General features: G+C 49.5%; 1 protein-coding gene across 2 annotated transcripts; it reads left to right on the top strand.

Moving 5' to 3' along the window:
• Positions 1-1,511: 1,511 nt before the first annotated feature.
• SIX1 (SIX homeobox 1) lies at positions 1,512-6,329 on the top strand. Of its 2 annotated transcripts, none has more exons than XM_509988.8 (2): positions 1,512-2,403; positions 4,452-6,329. In XM_509988.8, the coding sequence occupies exons 1-2, from the start codon at positions 1,844-1,846 to the stop codon at positions 4,744-4,746; spliced, it is 855 nt and encodes a 284-aa protein (XP_509988.2). In that variant the 5' UTR covers positions 1,512-1,843; the 3' UTR covers positions 4,747-6,329. The 2 variants fall into 2 exon arrangements, 1 of the variants encoding a protein (XP_509988.2); XR_010150957.1 differs by having other exon boundaries at positions 1,556-2,639.
• Positions 6,330-13,655: the final 7,326 nt, after the last annotated feature.

Below are 13,655 nucleotides of genomic sequence, written 5' to 3'. Positions count from 1 at the left end.
AGTTTGTTCTTCACCACTCACTAAGAGGGCACATTGAAATCAAAAGCATTTTTGAAGTGTACTTAGAATTCTGTTTTGAACTTATCTAATCAGAGATAAGTATAGTCACAAAGTCACTCTCCTTCCACCATTTGGCTTCCCTTATCTCCACGCATTGTTCTTATCTCCTGCTAGTCTCAGCTACTGACAATAGATTATCTTTGTTTAGAGAGGCTAATTGTTTTCAAAATCTTTTTAATAATTGCTTTGGAACTAGGTGTGCAAATGAGGCTTAAGATAATTACAACTTCATTTGTTTGTGCAGTTTTACTAAGCATTCTCCACACATAAACAAAACAGCAGATGATGGGACTTAAATTGCAGTGCATCTCTCATTCCCTGGCAGCAAAATAGGCCAGCATTGCAACACACACACACACACACACACACACACACACACACACCTCTTTATTTAATCTTCTTGGAGCCGCTGTCGTTCTCGCTTTGAGGGCAGTGTCCCTCTCAGAGCAGGGTAAGGATTATATTACAACCGGACGGTTATTGGAGCCGGGCACAGTTTTATTTAATTTACACCACATCCAGCGCCTTTCGTACGAGGTTCCCAAAGCATTTTTGCTAATAGCAAGTAAAGCCTCGCGGCATTCCTCAGTAGCAGAGGTGGCACTGCAAAACACAACCGCACAGATGGGGAAATTGAGTCCAGAAGCTTCAGGAACCTGCTGGTTTCAATCGCAGAACATTAAGATACCAAATCACAAATGAACGCTCGGAGTCTCTAGGTGCTCAGCAAGTATGCTCTAAACAGCTCTCTGCCTGGTCTCAAATCATGGAGGTCTTTTGTGAACGAGGGAAACGCTGTCCGACTGGGAGTACTTGTGCCCTTTGGAGGGTGGTGTGCAGCAGTGGGGGGAGGACAGTGGGAGTTGGTGGGGGGAGGGAGGAGGAAATAGGGTTGGACTCCTCGAGCTGAAGCCAACCCGAAGAGAAGCCACTCTTCCAGAGGCTGCATGCGCGGACCCTGGTCTGCTCTTGAATTATTTATCGCGTTCCATAAGCTATTCATCAATCCATTATTTATTCATTCCAACATTAAAGTAATTAAATATGAGCTCACCGGGAGAGGGCAAGTCTGCAAGGGATGAGGACAAGAGTACGGAGGGAGAGGGGAGGAATTAAGGTTTGGAGTCATTGATTTGTGCGGAGTTGTGCGCGACTCCCCTTAGGTGATACTGGCGACGGGTCCCGCGTTGCAGGGTCCTGACGCGCTCACCCGCTCCCTACCTCCCCACACCTCCGCAGCGCAGCTCCCTCAGACCCCAACTGGCTTCCCACCTTTCCTCTTCCTTCTCCTCCCACCACTCCCTACCCGCGCAGCCCCGGCAACACCCCCAACCCCCAGCTCCGCAGCCTCGCCCTCCCCGCTCTGGGCGGTGCGGCCTCTCTGCCCAGCCGGGCGGCGCGCTGGCTGGCCAGCCCCGGATAGGCGCCGCCGGCAGCCAATCAGCGTGCCGGGGACGCTGCGCGCTTTAAGGCCGCTGCGGGGAGAACAGAAACCAAGTTCCCCGGCAACTAGCAGCATCCACCGGGCGGGAGGTCGGAGGCAGCAAGGCCTTAAAGGCTACTGAGTGCGCCGGCCGTTCCGTGTCCAGAACGTCCCCTACTCCTCCGCCTTCTCTTCCTTGGCCGCCCACCGCCAAGTTCCGACTCCGGTTTTCGCCTTTGCAAAGCCTAAGGAGGAGGTTAGGAACAGCCGCGCCCCACTCCCTGCGGCCGCCGCCCCCTGCCTCTCGGCTCTGCTCCCTGCCGCGTGCGCCTGGGCCGTGCGCCCCGGCAGGCCCCAGCCATGTCGATGCTGCCGTCGTTTGGCTTTACGCAGGAGCAAGTGGCGTGCGTGTGCGAGGTTCTGCAGCAAGGCGGAAACCTGGAGCGCCTGGGCAGGTTCCTGTGGTCACTGCCCGCCTGCGACCACCTGCACAAGAACGAGAGCGTACTCAAGGCCAAGGCGGTGGTCGCCTTCCACCGCGGCAACTTCCGTGAGCTCTACAAGATCCTGGAGAGCCACCAGTTCTCGCCTCACAACCACCCCAAACTGCAGCAACTGTGGCTGAAGGCGCATTACGTGGAGGCCGAGAAGCTGCGCGGCCGACCCCTGGGCGCCGTGGGCAAATATCGGGTGCGCCGAAAATTTCCACTGCCGCGCACCATCTGGGACGGCGAGGAGACCAGCTACTGCTTCAAGGAGAAGTCGAGGGGTGTCCTGCGGGAGTGGTACGCGCACAATCCCTACCCATCGCCGCGTGAGAAGCGGGAGCTGGCCGAGGCCACCGGCCTCACCACCACCCAGGTCAGCAACTGGTTTAAGAACCGGAGGCAAAGAGACCGGGCCGCGGAGGCCAAGGAAAGGTACGCGGCGTGCTTCCCGCGACTCGGGCGACCCCAGGAAGCCGTCCTTTCTCCTCCGCCCCCTCCCGCCCCCGCAGGCACCAGCCACCAAGTCCTCCCCGCCGGCCGGAGCCCGTCCACGGGGCGGCGCGCAGGCCCTCCGCGGCGCTGCAGCGAAAGTTCATGAACTCTGAGGTTCCTTGCTAAGGATGGGGCCTCATTTGCTTTGAGCACCCGCGCGTGGGTTTCTCTGGGATGTGAGTGTCGGGAAATACTGGCGCTAGGTTTGGTCTTCATGCCTCCCTGGCTGGCCGCGGCTATGAGTGGTGGGTGGAGAGTGAGTTTCTAAATCAACGGGCAGTGAAATGTTGATTGGTGTCGCAAGGAAAGGGGTTTGGTGGGAGCTGAGGTTCGCGAACCTCTCTCCTCTTGCTCCCCAGAGGGGTGAAGCTGGCCTGAGACATTGGCTCTGCCCCCACTCCTGCCCGGTTCTCCACAGCTCTCTCTTGATAGTCTTTTGGTTTAGAGGTAGCCTGCTTCATTTCTCACTAGCTGGACAAAGGGAGGAGTCTTTTAAAGATACAACAAAAAGAGAGCTTTGGGGAGAGTTGGCGCTGCATTTACTCCCCGGCGCCCCAAATTAAGAAAGGGTTGATCCTCGCCGTGCTCGCTCGCGCGTGGCCCGGCACTGCAGCCCGTCGGTCTGGCTGACCGCGCCGCATGCCCAGACGAGGAAAGGGTCTCCAGTCGCAGCCCTCTCTCGCACTGGAGCTCACAAGGCAATATTTAAAAAATTGGTCTCTACCTTCCCCCACCTCGGGGCAACACCTTCGGCCACCTAGGCAGGCTCCTTCTGTTCTCTATAGAGTTTCGGACAGAGATTCAGAAGGACGGTGGGGAGGTGGCTGTGGCGGGGAGAGCGCTCCGCGAAGCCAAAGAGTTTGGGGGAAAACCTGAGCGCAGGGGCCGGTTAGGTTTTCCTTTGTTCGCTTCCAAGACTAGGGGCCGAAGATCTTGCTTCCTTTCTTGTCTTGGTGGAAAACCAGAGCCAGGATAAATTCTGCTGAAATGGGCTTGTCGGGAGACAGAGACTGTGAGGATAAGGGGAAAGAAAGGAGACAGACAGGCGCTAGGAGTCGGGAGGACTGACGAGCACTCGGAAGGCGGAAGCGGCGAGGGAAGCGAAATCCTGAAGTTAACCGGTACCGAGTGCCGGGACTGACGCCCCAGCGCGCCGCGCCCGCTGGCAGCCTGTGCGGGGCGGCGAAGTTTCCCCTGCCCAGAAAGGATGGGTTGGGGTGGGTGTTGGTAGGAAGTTTGAGAGGGGGACACGAGGGGCTGAAGAGTTAGCGAGTAACACAGGAACAGGGATTGTATGGTTGCAGTTAGCCTTTAGTTACAAAACGGCCGTCCTATAAGCCAGGCCCGAGGGCCGACTCCAGATGAAATCAGAGACTGGCTGCGCTCCCTGTGTTTACTCAGGTCACTGGGCCGCGCTGGGCACCACTTCCCATGACCTGTTCTGTGTCTGCAAAACCACCAACTCTGGGCGGGGGCAGGAAAACGGGATGTTTAATTGTCTCCTCATATGCGAACAAGGCAATGGACTTGATTCACCCCAAACATTTGTGCGTTGGACTCTGTCCTCTATCATTTCTTTATCACCAATATCTATTTATTGAAAGATTTTCAGTTACATTTAAATATGTTGCTAGTTTATATGTATTTAAATGTAACTGCTTGAACAAAATTTAAAACATATATTTTGTATGTTTCAAATAAATCCTGCTAATCTATCACTTTCTGAAATCTGGAAGAGAAAAGGACCTGGCTCCTAACAGGAGGCTCTGTCCGTAGCTCTCCATTTCTCCAGGTTCCTCTGACTCCTCACCTCCCCCATTACCCTTGGGGAGGGGTGGAAGGGTAGAGCTCCTCCATTTGGGTTGGTGACAGATTGCACAATGGCCCTTTCCTCCTTCCAGCTCCCCTCCCTCCATCTCACACTTTTTTTTTTAACCTACTTTTTTTTTTTTTTTTTTAACCATATGGTGTTGTCCTCTATTTCTTAGGGAGAACACCGAAAACAATAACTCCTCCTCCAACAAGCAGAACCAACTCTCTCCTCTGGAAGGGGGCAAGCCGCTCATGTCCAGCTCAGAAGAGGAATTCTCACCTCCCCAAAGTCCAGACCAGAACTCGGTCCTTCTGCTGCAGGGCAATATGGGCCACGCCAGGAGCTCAAACTATTCTCTCCCGGGCTTAACAGCCTCGCAGCCCAGTCACGGCCTGCAGACCCACCAGCATCAGCTCCAAGACTCTCTGCTCGGCCCCCTCACCTCCAGTCTGGTGGACTTGGGGTCCTAAGTGGGGAGGGACTGGGGCCTCGAAGGGATTCCTGGAGCAGCAACCACTGCAGCGACTAGGGACACTTGTAAATAGAAATCAGGAACATTTTTGCAGCTTGTTTCTGCAGTTCTTTGCGCATAAAGGAATGGTGGACTTTCACAAATATCTTTTTAAAAATCAAAACCAACAGCGATCTCAAGCTTAATCTCCTCTTCTCTCCAACTCTTTCCACTTTTGCATTTTCCTTCCCAATGCAGAGATCAGGGGGAAAAAAAAAAAAAACCCAAACAAACAAAAGCACCCAGGCACCCAGTCTGAGTTCTGGGCAACTGATACGCCTGTTTCAGCAGCCTTTCTTTTTTTTCAATGAATGGGAATTGCAAATCAACTGGATTTTCATTATTTCTTTTAATTTATATATGGAGAAATGTGAAGAGGGAAAGGAAATGGAAAGAGAAAGAGAAAGGGAGATAAAAATAGTGAAAATAAGAGCCTCCAGGCTCAGAAGAACTGATTACATTCTTAAGGTGAACAGGAAAAATACAATCTATAACTTTCTTTGATGAGGAAAAATTAAGTTTACATTTTTCATATTTAGTGTTAAACAATTTAATGTAGATTAAAATAAAAGACCAGTATTAGGAGGAAAAAACAAGTGCCTAAATGTCTTAATGCTCTCTATGTGAGACAGAAATAGACGTGACCATTAGTAATGCAACTATTTTTGTCAAATTTAGTGGGATTTTTTGGTTGTTGTTTGTTTTCTTGGGTTTTTTTTTTTTTAATGACAAACTCTAAAAATGTACCAATGTGAAAAAACACTTTCCTGAATGCCATTACTCATGCCCTCAAAGCTTTCATATCTGTAGCCTACTCCTGTAAAGGGTTTCTCCTGTTTCTAGTTTCTAGTTTGCAAAGGTATGCCAACGAATCTGGCAACCTGGTATTTGTTACTAAAACAGCATGTGTTTTCAGGTTTCTTTTCTATTGTACCTAAAGCAGTCTAAATTAAAACTTAGTAGAACACCAGGAGTATGATTCTGTTTCTGAAAGGTGAGTGGTGTATTGCTGTCATTGGGCCCTTTTTTTTTTTTTTAAATATATTTTTCTTTCTTACTTAATGGTGGCTGTGAATTGCAGGGTACTTTGAAGGCCATCATCTGAACCAAGAGTAGTAACTAGATTAATTATATGACAGAAAGAGTGAATTTAGCCTTGGGGTATTTATTAACTTCTATTATTTAGATATGCAATTTTGTTTACCACTATCTCTTCACAGCATTCATATGTTAACTAAACTCTTTTGTGTTAACAAGTTTATGACAAGACTGTGAAAGTAAAAATAATTTATCTGCTTGAAGACAAAAAAGGGAAGGAGAACAAGGATAGAAACATTGTGAATTAATTTGTACAAATAGAAAGCAGACCAGCAGGACAGGAGCTCTTTTGCAGTGCTGCCGGATGGTGTCTAGAAAAATCCCAGTAATCATGTAGGCTCCATATTATTTTTGCCTGGGGCAAAATGATGTATCTTCTGTATTTAGCTTTTAAAATTAGTGAAACAAATGGCATTATTTATTAAAATTCTACTCAGGATAACAGGATTGGCTTGCTTGTGCTTTGTAAAATATTGTTCCCCAGGGAGAATCTATTTATTTTCTGACATGACAGTTTCACAATTTTGATTTTTTCCCATCTATAATTGTCACCATTAATATATTATTTCTTTCTTACTCTTTCCTATTTCTGTTCTGGTCTAGAAAACTGAGGTGTGCTTGGGGAAATCAAGGCCTTCTTATTTTTTAAAACTGTCAAATAGCTTTGAGTTCCAGGGAGAAATGTTCACTGTACTTAACTGTACACACTTTTACTTATAAAGTCGTTTTTCCCCCTCAGTGATGGACAGATGTGCACACAGCCACTCAGAGACCATCATTCGGTTTGGGAGCTCAGGGTCCCAATCTCCCTTGTTAGTGTTTTGGATCATTAAGTCGGTGTTTATTTAAGTCACTAGGGTGTTTATTCTCCCTGTCTTGGGCCACGGAGAAATGCCACCCTCTGCAGGAGGGGCTCTCACAGGGAATCTCCTCACATTCTTCACATTCACTCCCCAAAACAAACACCCTGCACAAAGATAGCTTTCAATGACCCTGACAGGCTTCAAAGGACGCTGCGGAAATCTCTCTGGAAAATAGGAAGGGCCAATTACTTTAATTTCTTACATGCCGTCTCTTCCTACTCCGGTGACTACCCTCCACTCTCCCAGCTCCGCCTGGGATAATTTTAGGCTCGTGGAAGTTGTGTCTCGCAGGGCGCCCCGGCCCACTTCCTGCTCCCTTAGTTGGTGAATCTTGGAAATGTCTGCAGATCCGGCGAGGAGCAAGAGGGCTGGTCCTGTAAAAGCCCCCGTGATTACTGCTTGTAAACTTGTTAAAAGGACAATTTTCTGTCACAGTCATAAACTCTTTGTAAAACCCCTGGCACTAAATCCAGAGCGCGCATATTCCAGATGTGTTTAATAAGAAATTGCACAATGTGCCTCCTTCCGCCATCCTCGGCTCAGTCTGGGTAAAAGGGGCGAGCAGGAGGAGGCGAGAAAGCTGGATATTGCTTTGAGTTTTTTTGGCAATCATTTCAGAGAGATCATTAGGGGAAACTAACCATATTTTTTTCTTCCCTCGAGGAAATCTTCGAGAACCAGCTGTTAAGGGACCTCCAGTTTACCTTCTGGGCGTCGCAGTTTAACTGAATCTAAAGCCACTTTTCGTTTCTCCTCTACAGATGTCATAACGGTAGCCAAAAGTAATGAACAACGGCTTATAAATAGTTTGTAGGACGAAACCATACAGCATTGTGCCAAGTGAAATGAAAAAAAAAAAAAACTCTAACACTCGGGTGATGTTTATTTTTTAACGTTTTAAACCTAAACACGCGATTGTTCGAGTCCCCACTCTCTGCTCGCCTTGACCTCTTGGCTGAAAACGAAGCTTCCTAAATTCTCAGAGGCCAAGGGGTTTGGCTCCCGGTTCCCGAATTTTTGGCTTAGTGGGTAGGGGCTCAAGAGCCCAGCGAGCTACAGGGACGGAGAAGGGCACCGCTGGGGCCGGGCACCACCGTTCTTGAACCTGTTCTCTGGGCTAGGACAGCGTGGCTGGGGCCGGACCCCGGGCCGGAGTGGAAGCTTCCAGAAAGAGGCAGTGGCGTTGGCACTTATGGATGAGCTCTGAGTTTGCTGAGCAGCGACCCTTATTAGCGGCTCTCCCTTGTCCGCTGGGGGCCAACGGGACACCTGGCACAGAACTCGCGCGGAGCGGGCCTTCCTCTGCTCTGTGGCAGTGGCACTGCTGCTGCTGCACCGAACGCGGCGGCGGCTGAGGCTGGAGGGGGCTTCATTTCCTACTGCCTCCCCACCGCCTGCAAGTCTTTGGCAAAGTCCGAAGGCAGGACTCCAGGTTGTGGATCCAATAGAGGCTTGTATCCCGCGCTTCTCTAGCGGCAGAAGAACTGAAGATCTTTTCCTGTCATCCGCGCACTTCGGAGGCTGTTCTTGACATTGGGCCCTGGAGAGGCGCGGGAAGCTCGGGCGCCGCTGTCCTCTGCTCCGCGCGGGGCAGAGCCTCCTCTCCACCGGTTCAGAGAGAATCGCGCGCATCTCAAGACCCGGATCATAGCGCAGCTCCAGGAGCAGGGGGCCTAGTGGCCCGGCCCGCGGAGTGCCTGAGAGGAGAGGCTGCCAGTATGGATTCGAAGGCCAGACAAGGGAGGAGGCCTCGGCCTGAGCTTCGTGGTACAACTCAGCTGTCGTCGCCTTGGGTACCCCGAAGCCAACTCCCAGGCCCAAGTCTCAGTCGCCCTCTTCGGAGTCTGAGAGCTAAGCTCCAGGCGAGGCACGTGAGCGGCGCTGGACACTCGGCTGCCGGGCTGGTCCCCGCCCTGTGGCGGCAGGATAAAGCCGCCCTGGCAGCGCGTTGCGCCTCCTGCCCGACCGCAGGTGTGAGCGCTCCCTGGCTCCCAGGCCCCGCGCTTCCCGCACAGGGCAGATGGCGCAGGCCTTGGATCCTGGTTCGGAGGCGGCCTAGGCCCTGCTGCCGATTCTCCAGTGCCCTTCTTGCTTCAGACACCTCCTGTCTCCTTCTTCGCTTCCTGGGGTCTTGGCTTTGGTTTTCGGTCCCAAACTCTTCACCCGCGCGCTCTGAGGAGGGGTGCCAGGTAGAGAGGGCGTCACTTTCTGGGCTTGTCGCTAGAACTTCCCGCGGCAGAGAGAGGGACCCTGGCTTCTAGTGTCTCCAGCAGAACTGGGGGTGGAGGAGCTCCACTTTCTTGGTGGGGCCAGGTCAGGTATTTCCTTCTTAGCCAGCGGCCCTAGGGAGAGCAGCGGCCTTGTCCCCCACGCACAGCCCTGGCCCCAAGGGGAAGGCACCAGCCTAGGTCTGCAGCGCGCTTCGGGTCAGGCTGTCGCGGCTCACCTTCTGCCCTGATTTGTTAGGGTGGCGTTGACAGGGACAGGTGGGTTAGGTTTAAGGTGAGGGTGGTCGCTGGTAGCCCACGTGCTCTCTCCGCTCCATTTCTCTTTTTTCCAAGCTTTCCCTTGGAGGGGACTCTAAAAACTCTCGGAAACTACCTCCTTCAGCTGCCCGAAGCCAGCGCACTAGTGTGTGTCCCCACCTCGCCCCCATGGACAATTCACACTGAGGGACCCGAAGGCTCAGTCTCATCGCCTGCACGCGTGTTCCGCGACCTTAGCCAGGTAGGCACTTCTGAGCCTCTTAAGGGCATAGTGGCCCCTCCCCCATTCTGACCGAATCCAATAATTCCACCTGGAAGAGTATCTAAAGGGGTTGAGTTAGATACGAGTGGTGTGAGCCAGCCAGGAACAAAAATAGCCAAAATCATAGGCGAGTTGTTGGCTATTGGTCTACCCAGAAAAAGCGCTGCCCTGGAAAGGCTGCATTTTCTCTAATATTTTAAACCAAGTACTCACACACACAACTTGGGTCCAGCTGATGAAATTGGAAACCTGTTCTCCCACTGAGGATGACAATCAGGGTTTCAGACGCTGTGGTCCTTTCAGACAGCGAGAAACAACACTGCAGTAGCGTTTAAAAACAAAGAGAAAGAGACTGCTTGAGGCGCGTGGACGCCTGTCTCTTCTCCAATGGAGTTTAAGTTTCTCGCCTTTTAACTTGTTAATGGACAGCTGAGACCCCAGTTCTCAGCAGGTAGAGTCCAACCCATCACCTTAAGGTTTGCTCCCTCCCGCTTTGCTACCTGAGAATCTTCCCTCCTCCCTCTCCTTTCGGGAGAGTGCTCACTGTTTTCCTTTGCCAGATGTTAAATATTCTTGAAATAACATTCTTTTTTTTGTGATTAAACAGAAAAATGGAGGAACAAGCAAAAACCTAAAACCCAAAACTCAAACAATCTTATCTTGGAAAGAGAAAACAGTTAACTTCAGATTTAACACATACTTAAGCTTACCTGAAGTGGCTACCCAACTGTAATTAAAGTATGGTTAGGTGATATTGGGTACTCTCCCTTCTTTACTGCCATTAGTGGTTGCCATTAAAAAGATAAATAAGTAGACAGAGAGACTCTGGCTCTTTGCTTACTATAATAAGGCATGGAAATTAGTTACTATAATAAGGCATGGAAATGTATACCACCTCCCTTCATCTGGTCCCCTGTCCTTTCCATGCTAACTTAGAAGATCAGTGTTTTATGAGACTGACATAAGTAGACCCAAGTAGAAACACTCGTGGATTAACACAAGGCAAATTTACTTTAAGTTTCTATATAATTTATTTTAATTAGTGATTTAAAATTGATTATTGGTTTTAAAATGCCATGACTTATTTACAGTAGAAACATTCTTTGGTGGTGGGGGGAGGGGAGCAGTGGGGGGTTGGTGGTGGTTTAAGACCTGAGCTGATATGCATGTGGGATATTAAAGGGGGGAAAAAACAGTCTAGACTACATATTTTTACTGACATAAGCCATTAAGTGTCAGGATTCTTAAAGAATATTGAAATGTTAAAGAACATTTCATAGACATCCTTGATAGAAAATCTGCAGATGCCAGCCAGGATGCCTGTAAAATCAACCTTCTAGATGTTCTTTTCTTGTTATTAAGTGTTTTTACAAACTTAACTACTCTCCTTTTTTTCCCCCTCAAGGAAAAACTTTAGTTGCTTTGCAATACTTCAGTTTTAATTTGAGTTGCCAGTTTTCCAAATAGTCTAAATACCAGGAAAAGACAATGGGATTGTGAACACCTCCTTACCTCTTCCCTTCCACCCCCCAAAAGAGCCAACAAACCAAACCAAACCCACGTAATTGTGACATTTTGTGTTGGCCTTCACACAGCTATTATATTAAACTCGGTATGCAGTCATATTCCTCTTAACTTTTGCAGCACTTTTGCCTGTGATAGTGGTGGGGACTGGTAGTGGTGGGGACTTGGTGGAGTGCTTGTAGAGAAAATGCACATGTATGAGGGTGAGATGGCAGCCTGCAATACTTTACAAAAGGTAATTTTACCTTTAAATCAAGGAGGTAGTTACAAGGAAGACAGCATTAGCTCTGTATTTATTTAAAATGCCTTGGAGATGAAAGTAGGTAACAAGCTTTTTAAAAAATTAAGCTCGATAGAAGATCAACATGCCTTAGTATCTATGAAGTGAAAAGAACATTTAAACAATTGAAGCTTTGTCTTCAGATATGTGTGGTGAATATTTTCTATGCATTGCAGATGTTATATAAACATAACATGCTTCCTCCTAAAGTCAAGTTCTTGATTTTAATTGAAGAATAATATTGCTCAGGGCTCTACCTCTGAGTACAAATAGCTAATCTAAGAAAATCAGCTCTGGGAATCTGGAACCAATGGCTATTTTAAAAATAAACAGACAAAATCTTCATGAAGAGGACCAGGAGGATTATTTTACATACAGTATATCTCCTGATTCCTCTCTCTGTCTGTCTGTCTCTCTCTCTCTCACACACACACACACACACACACACACACACACACACACAACTTTTATGGAAGAACTGAAAGGCAGAATGACAATACTGGCCCCTTACCATATTTCTACTTAAAAAAAAAAAATCAGTCTGGTTGAAGATTCCCAAGCCATCTTGCCTAACTTTTCCAGTATCAATATATCTTAGAAGCAAGTCCAGATGAATTTCCTCTTTTTCTTTCTTTCTTTATTTTTATTTTCTAGGGAAGGGAAAGAGATGTAAAAAAGGGAAAAGTAGAACTAAACAAAATAAAGATACACTTTGAAATTTGTATTGTAATATTTAATAAGTAGCCATTAAACAGTATCTACAAAAACAACGCCAGTATGCTGAACTTTCTTAGTTCAACTAAGGCAAGAAGTAATTTTTAAAAAAAAACTGTTAGGATTAAGTTAGAATTGAAATGAATGGGGAGATTTCAAAAGCATTTGGATTTTCTAACACAGAAGCCAACATGGATGCTCAACATGATTGACTTAGGGAAGAGGCTGGGGGAAGCAAAACACTAATTTACAGAAATTTCTTAGAAATTCCTGTTGGAGTAGAGATTTTCTGTTTTAGTAGGATCAAGCCCAACTGCATTGACACCCAGCCAAGAAGGAGATGTTGAAATCTACCTGAGTTCAGGGACCACACCTGGGGCTCCATCCAGTAGTAGGACCAGGTAACATCAGAATGCCTCATTCTCTACCAGTTTCCCCAAGTTCTAAATCCTACCAAGATGAGAATCCCACAAACTAAGAAATTGCAAGGTAGGGCGGGATGTAAGATGTTCCTTCCAACTCCCATTTTGTCATTTGGTGAGAAACGTGTGTGTTTTAGTTATTTTCTAAAACCGTATTTTTAGTTCCCCTGGGTGACAAGAAAGAGTTAATTTGTTTGCTGATAGGTTTCGCACTGTGGGCAGGTCTGCCAAAAAGGAGAGGAAACAGAGAACAGTCCTATGATTAATTCTACCTGTTTTTCCCATGAGCGATCACCTGCTCCAGGGGTCATGAATAGCAGGTAGCTCTCCCTCTCCTGGGCTCTGAGAGCTTCGTTTGTTTGGTGACAGCTGAGTGACAAGGCCTGAAACTCGAGCCCATCGCCCGGCCTGATGTGGGGATAAAAACCCTGGATGTTCCCTCAAACATTTCAGGAAATGAAAGTTGTAACGCGATCCCTCCTGCGCCCACATCTCCCCCAGCAAACACAAAAGCTCAAAGGAGCCTTCTCGGATTGAATTCGGCTTGGAGTTGATGGAGGGAAAGCGGAGCCCAGCACAGTCTGGGGGGAGGGCTGGGGCCGCGGCTGGAAGGCTTTCTGAGCCCGAGAAGGAGGAGGAGGAGAGCTGGGAGAAAGCCGGGCGCGTGAGGCCTGGGCCCCCCTCCGGGCCAGCTTCGCCGCCGCATCCCAGGCGCCCTGCTCCTCCAGACAGCGTGGGCAGCTGCCGCCGCCACGTTAAATCGTGTCTTTAGGGTCAACCCGGAGTGGGAAGGAAAAGCCGCTGCCTCCGGCCCTGCGCCGACCCCTGCAGGCTAGCGCGGCCTCTGCTCTAGGGGCTTGGGCCGCGCGGCCTCCAGGCCATGAGGGCCCAGAGGACCCCGAGGGCCTCAGCGGAGGCCCAGCCCAGCCTTTGCGGCCCCTACTTGCCCGCTTGGAGGCTCCAGGACTCCAGGCCAGCTCTTAGGAGAGGCGTCCCTTCCGATCGGGCCCCGCGGGCTGGCTCAGGATGACTGCGCACAGCTCCGGCGTCCACAGCTGCAGGGGTCCGGGGTGCAACCGCCTAGGGCGCAAGGGCCTCACTCAGCTCCCTCGCGCTCGGCAGCCCCCATCAGTCAGCAGCTTCCATCTGCCAGGGGGCCTCGCCGGCACTGGGGGGTAGGGGTGGAGGAAGCTCCCAGTGGGCGGCTGAAGATGGTGTG

This window comes from Pan troglodytes, chromosome 15 (genome assembly GCF_028858775.2).
Source record: "Pan troglodytes isolate AG18354 chromosome 15, NHGRI_mPanTro3-v2.0_pri, whole genome shotgun sequence".
In the NCBI taxonomy this organism is placed as follows: domain Eukaryota; kingdom Metazoa; phylum Chordata; class Mammalia; order Primates; family Hominidae; genus Pan; species Pan troglodytes.
Note: the sequence above shows the minus strand (reverse complement) of the source record. Positions and strands in the feature narration are given on the sequence as shown.

Bases quoted from the DNA above. Each gene is read 5' to 3' on its own strand.
- SIX1 (XM_509988.8), top strand. From the start codon at position 1,844: ATGTCGATGCTGCCGTCGTTTGGCTTTACGCAGGAGCAAGTGGCGTGC. The intron at 2,404-4,451 runs GTACGCGGCGTG...TCTATTTCTTAG, and splicing joins GCCGCGGAGGCCAAGGAAAG to GGAGAACACCGAAAACAATA.